This window comes from Symphodus melops (genome assembly GCF_947650265.1).
Source record: "Symphodus melops genome assembly, chromosome: 11".
Taxonomy (NCBI): Eukaryota; Metazoa; Chordata; class Actinopteri; order Labriformes; family Labridae; genus Symphodus; species Symphodus melops.
Window position 1 is genome coordinate 9,862,918 of NC_136701.1, and position 14,373 is coordinate 9,877,290.

A 14,373-nucleotide genomic window follows, 5' to 3' on the forward strand; every position below is an offset into this window, starting at 1 on the left:
CCACTGCTATAAGTAATGCTTTTTTTTTTTTTTTTTTCAAATTCAGTATGAACATTTTTTGGAATAAATCACAGAAAATCAGTAGATTTTCTATGGAAAGTGGTTACATGTTGACCAGCACTAATGATATATTGAGTTGGTTATATAACTGAAGGGTTACTTTGCATCATTTGAAAAGGTATTCAGCCCAGCTGTAACTACATTGCATTAATCCCCGTTTCAAGCACTTAAAATCATTGTTTTTGTTTACCCTTTGAATGAAAAACAGTCAATTTGTGATGTACTCTGGCTGTGGCCGCAGAGAATCACTGATAAATCTGACAAATGATAAATAAAGGGCTGCAAATAACTTTGCAAAGGATATGACCGTGCAAAGATGATATACAACTCCGTAACAAATGATATGTACTCACACACACATTTGTACAAACATCCTCATTATTTATAGAAATGTGCACATAATGGGACTTTAATATAATTAGTTAGTTGAGGGACTCATTGCCTGAACTAATCAAAAACATGAATGTTTTTACATAATTTATACTCACAATATAACTCCTAAAAACACACTTTTTCTGCACAAAACCATAAACGCAAGGACACATCCAGTTTGTATGTCTTGCTTTAAAAATGAATTAGATTGCGACTGTTTAAATAGACATTATAATGATTAGATTGACCAAATCTCCACCAATAAATCTCCTCCTTCTGTCACACGTTTAAGGTATAGTGAGCCTGCTGTAACAGTAAGAAAGTGTGCATTTGGGAAACCAGATGTGAATATAGAAGACAAACCCACCAATACTGAAATGTGACAACCTAAAGTGTCTCTGGCAGGTGCAATAATACTTTCTCATACACTTGTATGCATATTTTAAATAATTATCAGTGGAGTCATTATTTGCACATTCTTCAGTTGTATATCATCTGCACAGTTATGTTTATTCTTTTTTCTTTGAAGGCCACAGCCAGACAGAGATTTGAGTTTCTCAACAAGAACATAATGAGTTTACATGTGTGCAAATACATGTGCATATACAAATATATGCAAAGAAGGTATATAAATATGAGTACTCATATATTCACATGCACTTTCTCATTTCTTTTTTGGTGTCGGTTTTGAATCAGCTTTGGATCCTGAGAGGCCATTTTCTGTGTTGTCGATCCCTGATGAAGTTACAAGGCACTCCTTACTGCAATTGGAGGGGGGAAAAAAGAACACAATTATAACAGTACATACATATAAGCTCAAAGAAACATCTCAAATGTACCTTAGCATGTACAGTAACTTAGCTAGCCAGACAATGTGCTCTGATGAAACAGTATCAAATGGTTAATACATTGCTAATATAAATGCAGGTGGTTGTAAACTCACTTTTTCTCTTCCATTTTGGACATAACAAATAGAGTGAAGTTCTTGAGCAGCATGAATCCCATTAGCAGTGCAATGGCTCCGCCCACAGCTGAGGCTATCATAGTGGCCAGCGTGTTGTCCACCACCCTCACTGTTGACATTAACACAACATCAGAGAAAACATTGTAAGGCAAAAATAGCTATTTAAGTACACCCCTTCCTCAAATGACCATGTACTGTATCTGACTACAGAAGATGTGCAGCTTGGTGGTGAACAAAATTACATAAAACAATGATGATAAGATATGTCCGCAGTATTACACTGGTGTTAGTTACAGATATGTGTGTGTATGTATGTAAAAGAGGATAGTTAGACATGGTTACACAACTGGTTTGTTCTGAGCCATAACTTCAGATGACCCTTAGAAGTGTCAAAGCTTGGACATTCCCTGACTGGCTGAGAGTGGTAGGCCATTACATCTCTCTGAGCAGTGCAGTTGTTCCTACGTGTCGGACGTCCACCACTTTAGTTCCTGTCCCGAAGAAGCCCTCTACTGCCTTTATGACTACCGTCCCATTGCACTGACACAAATCATCATGAAGTGCTTTGAGAGACTAGTCATGACTCACATCTAGACACTGCTCCCCCCCCACCCTCACTCGAACTGCTGCAGTTTGCATATTGTTCACTCCATAGATTACACCATCGCTGCCACGCTGTATCTGGCCCTCACCCACCTGGATAAAAAACACACATGCGCCCCAAATGCTGTTCATGGACTTGAGTGCAGAATTTGACTCTATCATTCCTCAGCAACTGATTGGGAAGCTGTACCTGCTAGGCTTGTAAACTTCTCTCTGCAACTGGGTGCTTGACTTCCCCAGTGGGAGACTCAAGTCAGTCCTCATCTGGAACATCATCTCCAAAACCACCGCTCTGAACACCGGTGCCCCTCAGGGTGGTGTGCTCAGCCCATTACTGTTCACCTTGCTGACTCACAACTGTGCTGCACTGCACCAAAAAGCCCAGCAGCGCCTATACTTCCTATGTAGGCTAAAGAAAGTACACCTCCCACTCCCCATCCTCACCACCTTTTACAGAGAGACTGTTCAGAGCATCCTTAGCAGCTGTATCACTTCCTGGTTCTAAAACTGCACCCAAGAGCAGCTTGTTTCAGAAAATGTGATGTTGTTTCCAACTTTGTGGAGAGACTCATTTAGGTTAAACGTGCAAGCAAGATGATCTGACCATTATTTTGTAAACACGTCTTGTTAAATGAAAAACGTTCTAAGGTGATGAACAAGAAGTGTGAGACTTTCACTACCTCGTATGCATGAAATGTTTTCTTTATTTCAAAAAGGATCCACACCATCAGCTGTCTTTTTTGTGTGTCTGTGTTTAGAGGCAGACCAAACCAAACTTAAAACAGTTTACTGATCATCTGCAATAGGAAATTCAAAGAAATTCATCCTGAATTACTTGTATATTTTAGTGCTTTTCTCAGCTTTAACTGTCACCAGATTAAAATTTCCTCTTCACAATATTTATAGGCATCTCTCCAACAACTCTGTCCCCATACATACGGCCTAATTTGATTCATTAGGAATGTGTTTATTAGTGTCTTTTTAGTATTCCCTTTAGCAAAGCAAGCCCAAATGAGTTGTACCACATTTATGATTCATGATGATAAAGTTGTCAACACACTGGGCAGTTTTGACAATAAGCCTGCATATTTTTGTCAACAAATGAGACAAAGGAATTATGAGTTAGTTTAAAAATCCTGGTTGCAATTGAAGGAAAGTCTTCTTTGTATAAACACCTACCATTTCACCTTGAGACCCTTTTCACAGTAATTCTTAAAGGTCCCATATTATGCCCTTTTTGGGGTTCATATATCTAATTTATGTGTCTATAAAAGTATGTTCAGATAGCTATGTAGCTTTTTAAGATAGCTTTTTATGTTCAAAAAAAGTATCTGTTTTCATGTGCTGCAGCTCCATGCAGGCTTTCCCATCTGCCTGTATTTCTAACACTCAGACTTCCCCACAAAGAGAGAGAGAGAGAGAAAGAGAGGGGAAAAAAGGGGGGTCCCCACATGTGCCAAGGGTGATCTAATTGGTCGACTGATCTGCTCTCTCGTAATTGGTCAGTTGTTCGGCTTTGTTCTTGGATATGTCCCGCCGCTTTTACCATATTGGGAATGCTACAGTCAGTCTGAGGGGAGCTTGTGCTCTTTACAAAGAGCCAATGGGCTTGGATCAGTGACATCATAGGTTTGAGATGTCACAAACCCATTTTCAAAGAGTGGGGCAAGGGACCGGGTGTCACATGCAGCTACTGCTACTGCTAACAGGAGGAGGTAGGAGAAGCTGTGTTTCCGCTGAAACAGTTTTTTTGCACATAGATGTGCCTAAACATGCACAAGACACCTGGAAAACACACTGAAAGAAAAACATAACATGGGACCTCTGAATTAAATGTAAAATAAATCTTCCTCTCTCATGTATATCAGCACACAAAGTATATATTTGAAAGTAGGCACTCACACTCATCCACCACGACCAGGGTGAAGATGGCGCTGTGGTTCCTGCCCTTCTCTTTGGGGTTGCGTCCATAACAAGTGTACTTGCCTCCGTCCTCGAAGGTGATGTTCCACAGCAGGATGGAGACGTTGTTATTATGGTTCATCCCCACAAACTCCACCCGCTCTCGATATATTTTCACATCTGGCAACACGCCCTCATCCTTAATCACCGAATCACACACCTGACCGGATCAACAAGCAACTATTCAAAACTATCACAAGCGACCAAAACCTGATGATGAATTATTTTTTATTATGATGTTCTTGCCTTCTGCATGGTGCCATTGTTGTTAAATTGCCAGCTGAAGTAGAGGTTCTCAATTCCGATACAGCTGATATATGTGCAGGGCAGCATGACCGTGCTGCCATTCACCGCCTCCAGGTGGTTAATCTTCCCCACAGACATCTCCAGTGTCTGAGCAGACCACACGCCTGAGGAGAAGGGAAAAGAGACACAACATGATAAGACTACATTACAGAAGCTTGGTGACTGAGTACAAGTCAGTCAGCCATAAAACAATAGTTCAATAATTTGCAAATATTCACATATCTACTTACTCACCCCAAGTTGGATGAGAATATTGATACCACTTTCAAAATTGTCCATATATACACAGTGTATCTTTATATAAGATAAAATAAGATTTACTATAGTGATCACCACAAGGGGAAATCCAGTGTTTACACTCCGATAAACATGCAACACAACACACAGCCGAAATATACATATGCACGAACAGGATTTTATGGACATGCACTAACAGAGAGACGTCAGAGTGACAGAGCTGCTTCAGGCAGGCGCTCCAGAGCCGGTGTGGGGGGGGGGGGGGAATTCAATGCCTTGCTCAAGGGCACCCCAACGGTGTTCAGGAAGCGGTCTAGCACCTCTCCAGCTACCAGACAAATTTCCAGATTTGGTCCACGCTGGAACTTGAACCGCCCCAATCCAATAGTTGGCTGTTTCCAGTAGACATGAAACAATGTCTCTTCATATGAATTTCTTTTATTTTTTAAAGAAAACATTTAATTACCAAACTACATGTACAATAGCCAGGGTAGTTTGGGCCCCCTTAAGAATAAGCTCCCCTGAAAGCATGATTATGTGCTCTTAAATATTGACAGTTTTGCATTTTTTGTCAGGATGACAATGCATAACATTAGGGCAGATTCCTGAGGATGATTCATCACTACTTCTTTTTAATAAAGATGCTGACAATCTTGCAGTGACGGAGAAATTTCCCTCACTGGCACTCGCTGTCAATCACTATCGCTCAAAGATAAGAAACACTTTTTTACTCTTTGAGCAAAATCATAGACTGTTATAATAGTTTACAATGCCTGAGTGACGTCACCCATAGATTATTGCATGAGGCACTGGAGGTTCATCAGTGGTGGTCACCATGGTGGAAATGCTGTGACAGTCCAACTTTCAGACAACCTAATGACAGGCTAAGAGCTTTAGCTGAGGCAGATTCTAAGGCTCCTGACAAACCACTACACTGCACCCATCAGTTCAGTCAGCCTCAACCCTAACTATTAGATAACTTATATTCATGAAATCCAAACAGATGCATTATTTAAAAAAATCTCCTGTACAGTGTGTGCCCATGGGGACAATGACTCATACTATATAATCAGACCAAACCATTCTTCTATACCTGGCTGTATACATGTCATTTCTGATGTAAACAATGAGCAGTTTTGTATGGTGTGTGTATGTGACAGCTGGGACGTTGAGCCAGCCTCAAGCAGACACTTGATGAAATGAAGCTTTTTCACTTCTGCATTCTTTCATTTTTCAACAACAAAGGTGGCCGCTTATCACTTTAACTTCATATCAAAAGACAACAAGGGACTTTACAACAAGAGTCTATTCTTTCATTGAGGCACATTAAAGCCTCTGTTAGAGTAAAATGATGTTATGAACTAAGATGCAGTTACATATGCACAGTGGGAACAGAAAGTATTAAGACCTCTTTAAAAAAATGTGTTATTCTTTGTTTTATTGCAGCCATTTGCTAAAATAACAAAAGTTCATTTTATTTCTCATTAATATGCACCCCATCTTGACAGAAAAAAACAAATGTAGAAATTTTTGCAAATTTATTAAGAAACTAAAATATCACATGGTCATAAGTATTCAGACTCTTTGCTCAGTATTGAGTAGAAACACCTTTTTTGAGCTAGTACAGCCATGAATCTTCTTGAGAATGATGCAACAGGTTTTTCACACCTGGATTTGCAGATCCTCTCCAGTTCTGTCAGGTTGGATGGTGAACATTGGTGGACAGTCATTTTCAGCTCTCTCCAGAGATGCTCAATCGGGTTTAGGTCAGGGTTCTGGCTGGGCCAGTTAAGCATGGTCACTGAGTTGTTCCGAAGCTCCTCCTTTGTTATTTTAGATGTGTGCTTAGGGTCATTGTCTTGTTGGAAGGTGAACCGTAGGCCCAGTCTGAGGTCCTGAGCACCCAGGAAGAGGGGTTTTTTCCAGGATATCTCTGTACTTGGCCACATTCATCTTTCCTTCAATTGCAACCAGTCGTCCTGTCCCTGCAGCTGAAAAACACCCTCAGCATGATGCTGCCACCACCACGTTTCACTGTTGGGATTGTATTCGGCAGTGCCTGATTTTCTCCACACATACCGCTTAGAATTAGACTAAAAAGGTCAATCTCATCAGGCCAGAAAATCTTCTTTGTCATAGTCTGGGAGTCCTTCATGTGTTTTTTGGCACTTCCGTCGGGCCACTCTGCCATAAAGCCCCGACTGGTGGAGGACTTTGTGGATCTTTCTCCTATCTCCCTACTGCATCTCTGGAGCTCAGCCACAGTGATCTTTGGGTTCTTCTTTACCTCTCTCACCAAGGCTCTTCTCCCACGGTTGCTCAGTTTGGGATGTTTAGGAGGAGTTCTGGTCATCCCAAACTTCTTCCATTTAAAGATTCTGGAGGCCACTGTGCTCTTAAGAAGAAATTCTTTTGTAACCATGGCCAGATCTGTGCCTTACCACCATTCTGTGGTGAAATATGAGTGTCACAGCAAAGAGTCTGAATACTTATGACCATGTGATATTTCAGATTTTCTTTTTTAATAAATTTGCAAGAATTTCTACATTTCTGTTTTTTTTTTCTAACAAGATGGGGTGCTGAGTGTTACATTGATGAGAAATAATTGAATAATGATTTTAGCAAATGGCTGCAATGAAATAAAGAGTGAAAAATATAAAGGGGTCTGAATACACTATTATGTGTTCTAAAATGAAGTGGTATGCAAATTTAAGAAGAAATAAATAATTATAAAAGTATAAAATGTAGTACAGTCTCATAAAGTGCGATGAATTGATGAGTCATCGCACATGCTTAACAAAGTATATTGTAGCTTAATAATCTTAATGATTTATGAATTTAGTAATCAATCACTGCTCCTACTGACCATCAGGAGACATTTCCATGACACGAATACTATTTAACATACAATCTCTTTTATTGATTTGTCAAACCCTTAGTAACATGGCACCTTAAAGTCCTTGCTATGACATTACTGTGAATAACAGTCGATAAAATCTGCTGTGCCCTATGTGAAGACTGTAACTGTATACCAGGGACCACAGACAGACAGACAGACAGACAGACAGACAGACAGACAGACAGACAGATAGACAGACAGACAGACAGACAGATGGCAGCAGGTGAAGGACAGACTGCAATGTAGGTTTTGACGCTCCCTCTTTTACAGCACATAAATACTTTGCGCTTAATGCTTCCATCTAGTGTGTGAGGTGGAAACTGCTGGCACAGAGCAGAGCTATATTACACAGATGCAGAGGTTAGAGGGAAAAAAACGACGTGAAAATGATGAATGGTTGCAGGAGCAGCAGTAAAAAAAAAAAAAAAAAAGTCTGCACAGTGTCGTACATTCGCTTGATTTTGCTGCTTGGTTTTGTTGCATGCTGTGTTCTCACAACGTGGTCAAGGTCAACATCTGACAGGCACCACTGCAGCAAATAGAAACAATGTTGCTTAAAACAGCAGCTAAGGTAAAACAAGGCGTGGGAGGACAGTGCCTGGATATGTTATAGATTTATTCTTATACAATTTGTGCTTTTCCCCAAACTCTCTGTCCGATCTTTTCCTCAGCTGGTCCATTGCAGCACAGTGAGCTTGCAAAAACGGTGACAAGAGAGCAACAGCATCAACCCTCCAGCCTCATTGTGCATGCACTCAGTGTCACTCAGGCTTTTTAAGCAACCTTTCACAAAATTGTTAGTGAGTCAAATTCTTTCCATCCTTCAATTTCTCCTGGTTTCCCTCTGTGTGTTGTTGCCTCTTTGAAGGCTTTGCTTTGAATGAAAAATAACGTTTTCTATCAATGTAGTGATTAAACCTGCTACCAAAAGGACAAGAATAAAAAAACAGAACAATAAATGACAACCGCTTTTTCTTTTTTCATGATCCTTGATCATCATGCTACAACATTCACATATCTCTGGCTTCCTGCCCATTATTTATGTGGTTACCAGTTCACGTTTTTACTTTGCGATGTAAAGTTTTGGTGCTTCAGAAAAAAGTAGAACAGTGATGCTCCAGTTTTTGGCCTACATGAGTCACATTAAAACAATAGTGTTTTCATGAATACAGGAATATGTGCTCTTCACTTTAAAGTGGTATATGCTAAATATCTATGATCATGGTCATTTGTTATCTCCTAATGAAGATACTCAGCATGAAATCCAAGAGTAAGGTAAACCAACCAAACATCACTTGAAACATACAGGGCAGGCGGTACTGCTGTTAGAACATTGTCTTAATAAATGCATTATCTGATTGACAAAAAGCTCCCAAGCTGACAAAAACATACCGCTGTCATGTACTTAAAAATATGGCTGACCTCAAAGGAAGAGTTTCAAACAGCAATCATTTTAAGTTTTAACAAGAAGGGTTACGTTAGGTTTAAAAGGGACAATTGATCTTATTTATTAGTGGTCACTGGTCAGATGTGTGAGATGAAAGACACCACAGCACCAACCTCTGAATGGTTGAGAAACAACTCAGGTTATCTCTAAAAAATTGAATTAAAAAACATGCAGAACTTTTCTTTCCTACAATCTTTAGTAGAGGCCAAAATGAAAAGATAAATAACCACTACAGCAGAGTTGTCAGAGATCCTTAAATCACTGATAAACCCATTTTAGTGCACTAACAGGCACCTGCTCTGTCTTTTGTATATCTAGCACATATATGAAGCACAATATGTTTCTATGTAAACCACCCATTGACTCTATATAATCATGGACGAGGTCTCGGAGACATTTCCCATTGGTTTCTCAAGGGCTGTTTTAGATGCCCATCTTTGGTGGGTGCAATATTGTAAATGCTGACTCTAAATTCTAAATTAAATCTAAATTATGTATAATCTAACAAAAGGTGAAGAGCTTGGAGTTTAGGCTGGCCTCGTGCCTCCTGACAAACTACAACACACGCCTTGCAGTCAGATCAGTCACAGCCCTAGTTATGCAGAACTAGTATCCTTCATAAACTCAAAACGATGAGCTACAACAACAAAAAACAGTATAGTGTGATCTAAGACGTGAACTAATCAGATTAAAATGATTATTTTTTTGTACCAGGCTGTAAACACGTTCATTTATGCTGTTGAAACTGACTTTATAGTGGACACTGGAGGAACTACGGGTTTCATTTTGTCAACACCAGAGGTTCTAAAACCACACATTATGCATAAAACAATGGAAGATGCCGAAGAACTGCTGAAGCATATTTCTCTTTTACCCTGCCACCTGCATCTGATGATACATTTTTATGATGCAGCTTTTGCTGTAAAAGGCCAAAATGGCTCTTGATTGCAAACAATCGATGAGCAATAAATATCTATTAAAAAGCTGTGTCCGGTTACAAATTCCACCGATAAGTTTGTTTCTGCTGGTAAATGTGGAAGCAGAGATCAAGCAGAGGCCAACAGTTAGCATTGAGTTGAAGGCAGTTTTAAAGTCTGTAGTTCCTGCATAACTTCACAGACTAAGATCTCATAGAGGTTTAACTTTCTGTGTGCTGCATTGTTGCTCCTCACGTATTCGCAGGTGGGTTAAAAGTGAGAAATAAATTCATACATAGACAAATGCAATGTTTCCTGCTCATATTAGGCTAAAAGTTTGAGATTGTGGCTTTAATGCATCAGAGCAGTGTCACCTGTGACTATACTGTTTACAAGTGATGATGAAGCTCTGTGCACTTCTTTGCAGAGGTAAAAATCGATCACTTTATTGGTGATACCTGGTTTGATGTTGTCACAGGAAGACACATTTCAGCAAATCAAATCTTTACATTTGAAGCACTGTAACTGCAATAGGTTTAACCGGTGTAAGTGTAGTCCAAAGCGTCAATGTATTTAGACAAACAATATCACAGCTAGATAATAAATCCACTGAAGAGGAGTTAAGGGAACAAAACCGCTGGTTAAAAGGAGACTGGTCTGAGTGTGGCTGCTGTCTATTACTTCAGATGCACAGTGTGCTGCAAACGGCAGGGCCTTGCTTTAAGTGGCCCCAGTCTGACACAGCTTTTTTTTTCCACAGGGGCCATTTAATTCTGCTGACAGTTCCTTTTTTATGGATATACAATACCAAGACACAAAAAGGCATAATGAAACTGTTTGACTGCATCAACATTCAGGTGATAGACACAATAACAAACTTTAGTTTTCTTCCTTGTTCATTCTTTGTTTCAGGACCAGTAGCACTTTTTTTTATCAGACGTAACAAACAACCTCCAAAAATACTTCCATTGCTGCAATCTAGTCCGGTCACTGGTACATCAGCAATGTACTGACCCATGTCTTAACTAAAAGAGCATCAAACAGAAAACTAGGTCAGAAGCAGTTGAAGGTCAATGTCAGGTTTGGAAAAGCTACAGCATCATTGCTCCGCATAGCAGCACTAATACACGTTATGTTGTATTATGTTGGCACCAAGTCAAATCAAACAATTATAAAGATTAAAAAAAAATATGATGAAGACAACAGAAGTGGCTTTGGCAGATGTGGCATTAAGTGACATAGAGTGAGAGATTCACATTACCAAGAAGAATTAAGACTATCACGTCGACGGCTCTTTGCGGAGGACCCAGCCTCGAGGATTCAACCCCAATCCACTGGACCTCCATGACCGCCAGATGAGCTCCAAAAAAAAGACTGCAGCAGGATCCAGCCTGAGCTCAGGGCAGCGAAATATCCTTCAGCCTGAACTGAGACGTGGTTAAATCTGGAAATGCTTTCTCGATTGTTTGACCCAAAAGGAGGCACGTTCCAATGATGCACCTACAGTACTGTATAGTCCCAGGGGGGGAGGTGAGCCTGACTGGCAGCCCCCCTTAGCACTCCTGTGGACTGTAGGTGAGACAGAGGGCAAAGGAAAAGGAGAAAGAGAGAGGCAAAAAGTTAATCAACTGCAATCTTGAATAAGACATTTAGCTAATAGAAAACAAAGAGGCAGCAAAGAAAAAGTTACATTTCAAGACGGATAGGCTATATTTGTGTTTCCAACATGGATGTTTTAACATATGCTTACATACAAATACATATTTTTTTTATGTTTAAAAGGTGAAGCCGAAACAGGATACATGATTTTTAAGCTAAGTACAGTTTTAGTTCTGCATGTCCTACCTGCTCCTGCAGCCGGTGTTTTCCCCTCAGAGGCTGGCCCGGCTGCTTGCACAGCTGAGTCAGTGCGAACAGGACAGCAGGCGGAGCGGCAAACGCTTACTGCGCACAGTCAGGGTTCACTCAAGGAGAATCCAGCAGCAGCCAGTACTTTCACTGCAGAGACAGCCACATTGCACTGGCAGCATGGACGGGATACAATTAGAGGAGAGCGGAGAGGGGGAGACAAAAAGACAGACAGAGAGAAAGACACAGAGACCGGAGGGGAATAGTGCCTGCTCTCAGTCCTCCTCAGCAGAGCCCCGCTGATGCTGACTCTTCTCCCTGCCCGTCCCTCCGGCTACCTCACAACTTTTCCCTGTCCTCTCAGCTGGCTGCATGCCATCTCTCTCTCTCCCTCTCTCTATATCCCCTCCCTCACCTGCCTCCTCATATCCCTCTTATTCTCCTTCTCTCCTCCATCAACAACCCTCTCCCTTCCTCACCCTCTTCCTCCTCCCCCTCTCCTGACTCGGGGCGTGTATGCAGACTCAGGCACTTTTGTCAGAGGGTTTGTGGAGATCAGAGAGAAGTTCTGCAGTGCAGGTTTGAGAAGGGAGGAGGTTGTGTAATGCAGCCCCTGGGCCGGCCCAGACATATGCTCCCCACTGAAAATGATCCATTCATAAATAGACATGTTGTTTCACGGATAACGTCACCTTTAAGGTATCAAAACTCTCTATTCTGCCTTGACTATGTAAAAGTGCATTTTTTCTATTTAATAACTAAACTTTAAAGTGTTTATCTTTTTCTTTCTAACCTGTTTTCTCTCTCCCTAAGCGTGTCATAATTGACAAAGTCAGTAGTGTATTGTGATTCTCATTCAATGCCTTGAAGGTCAGCGTATCATGTGCCTTGTGCTGCATCCATTCCTCTCTTGTGATCAGTGGGAGGCAGCTAAAGTGCGTTATGGTATGATGCAGTATGTTTGCAGTCATTTTTCACAAGACAATGGTTTTTCCCATAAATGCACAAACACATCAGTCAACAAAAGCTGACGGACATCACGTGTCTGCACTCCTCACTGCAGGATGCAACAGAGAAAGTGCTACAGTCAGACTCTTTAGATTTCATTAGTCAATTTTAGTCATGACTGATGTTGCTTTAATACACTTAAAACTATACACCTGCCAAACTCCATTACAGTAAATAGACAGGGACTTGACTTTAAAGTAAATGTGGTTGGCTGTTTTGAGTTCAATAGGTTTGGATGAGGTTAATTGGAGTTTTCTGCTGGAGGGAAAGAGAACTGTGAGAGCTGGGAAGGATGCAACTGAGATCATGTGACACAGTGCCATCTGAGCCGAGGTACAGTTAGACTGCTGAGGAAAAGCAGACAAGTACACATCCGTTTCGGACTTAAACTTCTGGAATTTTCTCTCTGCTCCAAGAACAGCTGTTCGTTTTCTTTTGTAGATTAAAAAAAAAGGTGAAGTTTGGAGGACTGCACCTGATTTTTCTTAAACAATTGGCAGAAAAAACTTCACTGGCAGTAGCAATACTTTTCTTAATCTGCAAGTATTAACACTGATCTATTATACATCTAAATATACAGACTAAAAGTTCACAATAGTTTTTCTTGTGTTAAATCTTTGAAATGTGTTTTACTCTTGCATTAAGTATAAAGTACGCATTATGTAAAGCTGATTAGTTAGGTGTAATGATAGCCTGACACCAATCTAAAATGACATGAAATGAAATCTATAAATTTAATCCATCCTTTGTATAATTGTACAGTGTGAGATTCTGTCCATTGAGAGTTTGCTTGGCCTGAAAAAAATATCCAGATGATAACTAAAGACAAGTAATAAACACTGATCTAGACCCCATGCATAAGTAGGTGAGGGTGTGGTGTTATGTGACAGTAAGCAGAGTGGAGGGTGTTTTAATTGGTACTGTTTAGGGCTCGAACAGAGAGCTGATGTGTCCAGGATGCAGGCTCACTGCTCTCCTCTCCAGGCCCCTCCACCGGGGTGTCTATGCAGCAGTGGTGGGAAGTCTTCCAAAACTGCAAGAAGAAAAAAAAAAGAAGAGCCTTTTGCTGCAGAAAGACAGGGTGCTGCTGCAGACCTCCAGGACAACTGCAGCAGTACAGAGTGTGCACAGGGACAGTCATGCTCACAGTGACATTAACACATAGTATTAAGTGTACACATATGCATTAGTGTGCATCTCATATTATTAGTCAAAGACATTAGCGCACATTATAGCTTTAAGAGGCCATCGGTGTCACTTGCTCACACTGCAGCCAACTGTGTGCTGCTTCAAAGCAAATAGACAATGACAGATGGTGTCCCAGCTCTTACTGTATATCAATATGTTATTACAAGTACTTATGAGCAAAAACGACCAAATCAACCACTGTAGTACTCCATTACAAGTGCTGCATTCAAGAAAGTATCCTGCAAGTTAATACTAAGTCAAAGTACTCTTTCCTAGATACTGATCTGTGTGACATGTATATACCGAGACACTATGCTATTGTACTTTACACAGGAAGATGACTTTTGATGACCTCATGCTTTACCTCCTGCAAAGGCTCAGAAGATCAATCTGGTTGGGTTGTAAGTGTGGCATCACTCACCTTTTATTCAACATCAGTTTAAGCACGTCTTTGCATCACTTTAGAACCAGTATTTAGAGACATATCTGGAGAGAAAAACGAAACATGGCACTTCCATTCTTCTCTTTGTTGTTGTACAAGATATAGAAGGCTACAACAGAA

The 14,373-nt window shown here is 40.6% G+C and overlaps 1 protein-coding gene across 1 annotated transcript; it reads right to left on the reverse strand.

The window, feature by feature from the left end:
• Positions 1-68: 68 nt before the first annotated feature.
• scn4bb (sodium channel, voltage-gated, type IV, beta b) lies at positions 69-12,618 on the reverse strand. Its single transcript, XM_079354982.1, has 6 exons — positions 11,613-12,618; positions 11,029-11,336; positions 4,208-4,371; positions 3,902-4,121; positions 1,376-1,505; positions 69-1,193 (listed from the first exon to the last, which is right to left on the reverse strand). Exons 2-6 carry the CDS (start codon positions 11,111-11,113, stop codon positions 1,097-1,099), a joined length of 696 nt encoding a protein of 231 aa, XP_079211108.1. The 5' UTR covers positions 11,114-11,336; positions 11,613-12,618; the 3' UTR covers positions 69-1,096.
• Between the last annotated feature and the right edge of the window lie 1,755 nt (positions 12,619-14,373).

Bases quoted from the DNA above. Each gene is read 5' to 3' on its own strand.
- scn4bb (XM_079354982.1), bottom strand. From the start codon at position 11,113: ATGGAGGTCCAGTGGATTGGGGTTGAATCCTCGAGGCTGGGTCCTCCG. The intron at 4,372-11,028 runs GTAATGTGAATC...CCTTCTCCTCAG, and splicing joins GATAGTCTTAATTCTTCTTG to GCGTGTGGTCTGCTCAGACA. The intron at 4,122-4,207 runs GCAAGAACATCA...TGATCCGGTCAG, and splicing joins ACAATGGCACCATGCAGAAG to GTGTGTGATTCGGTGATTAA.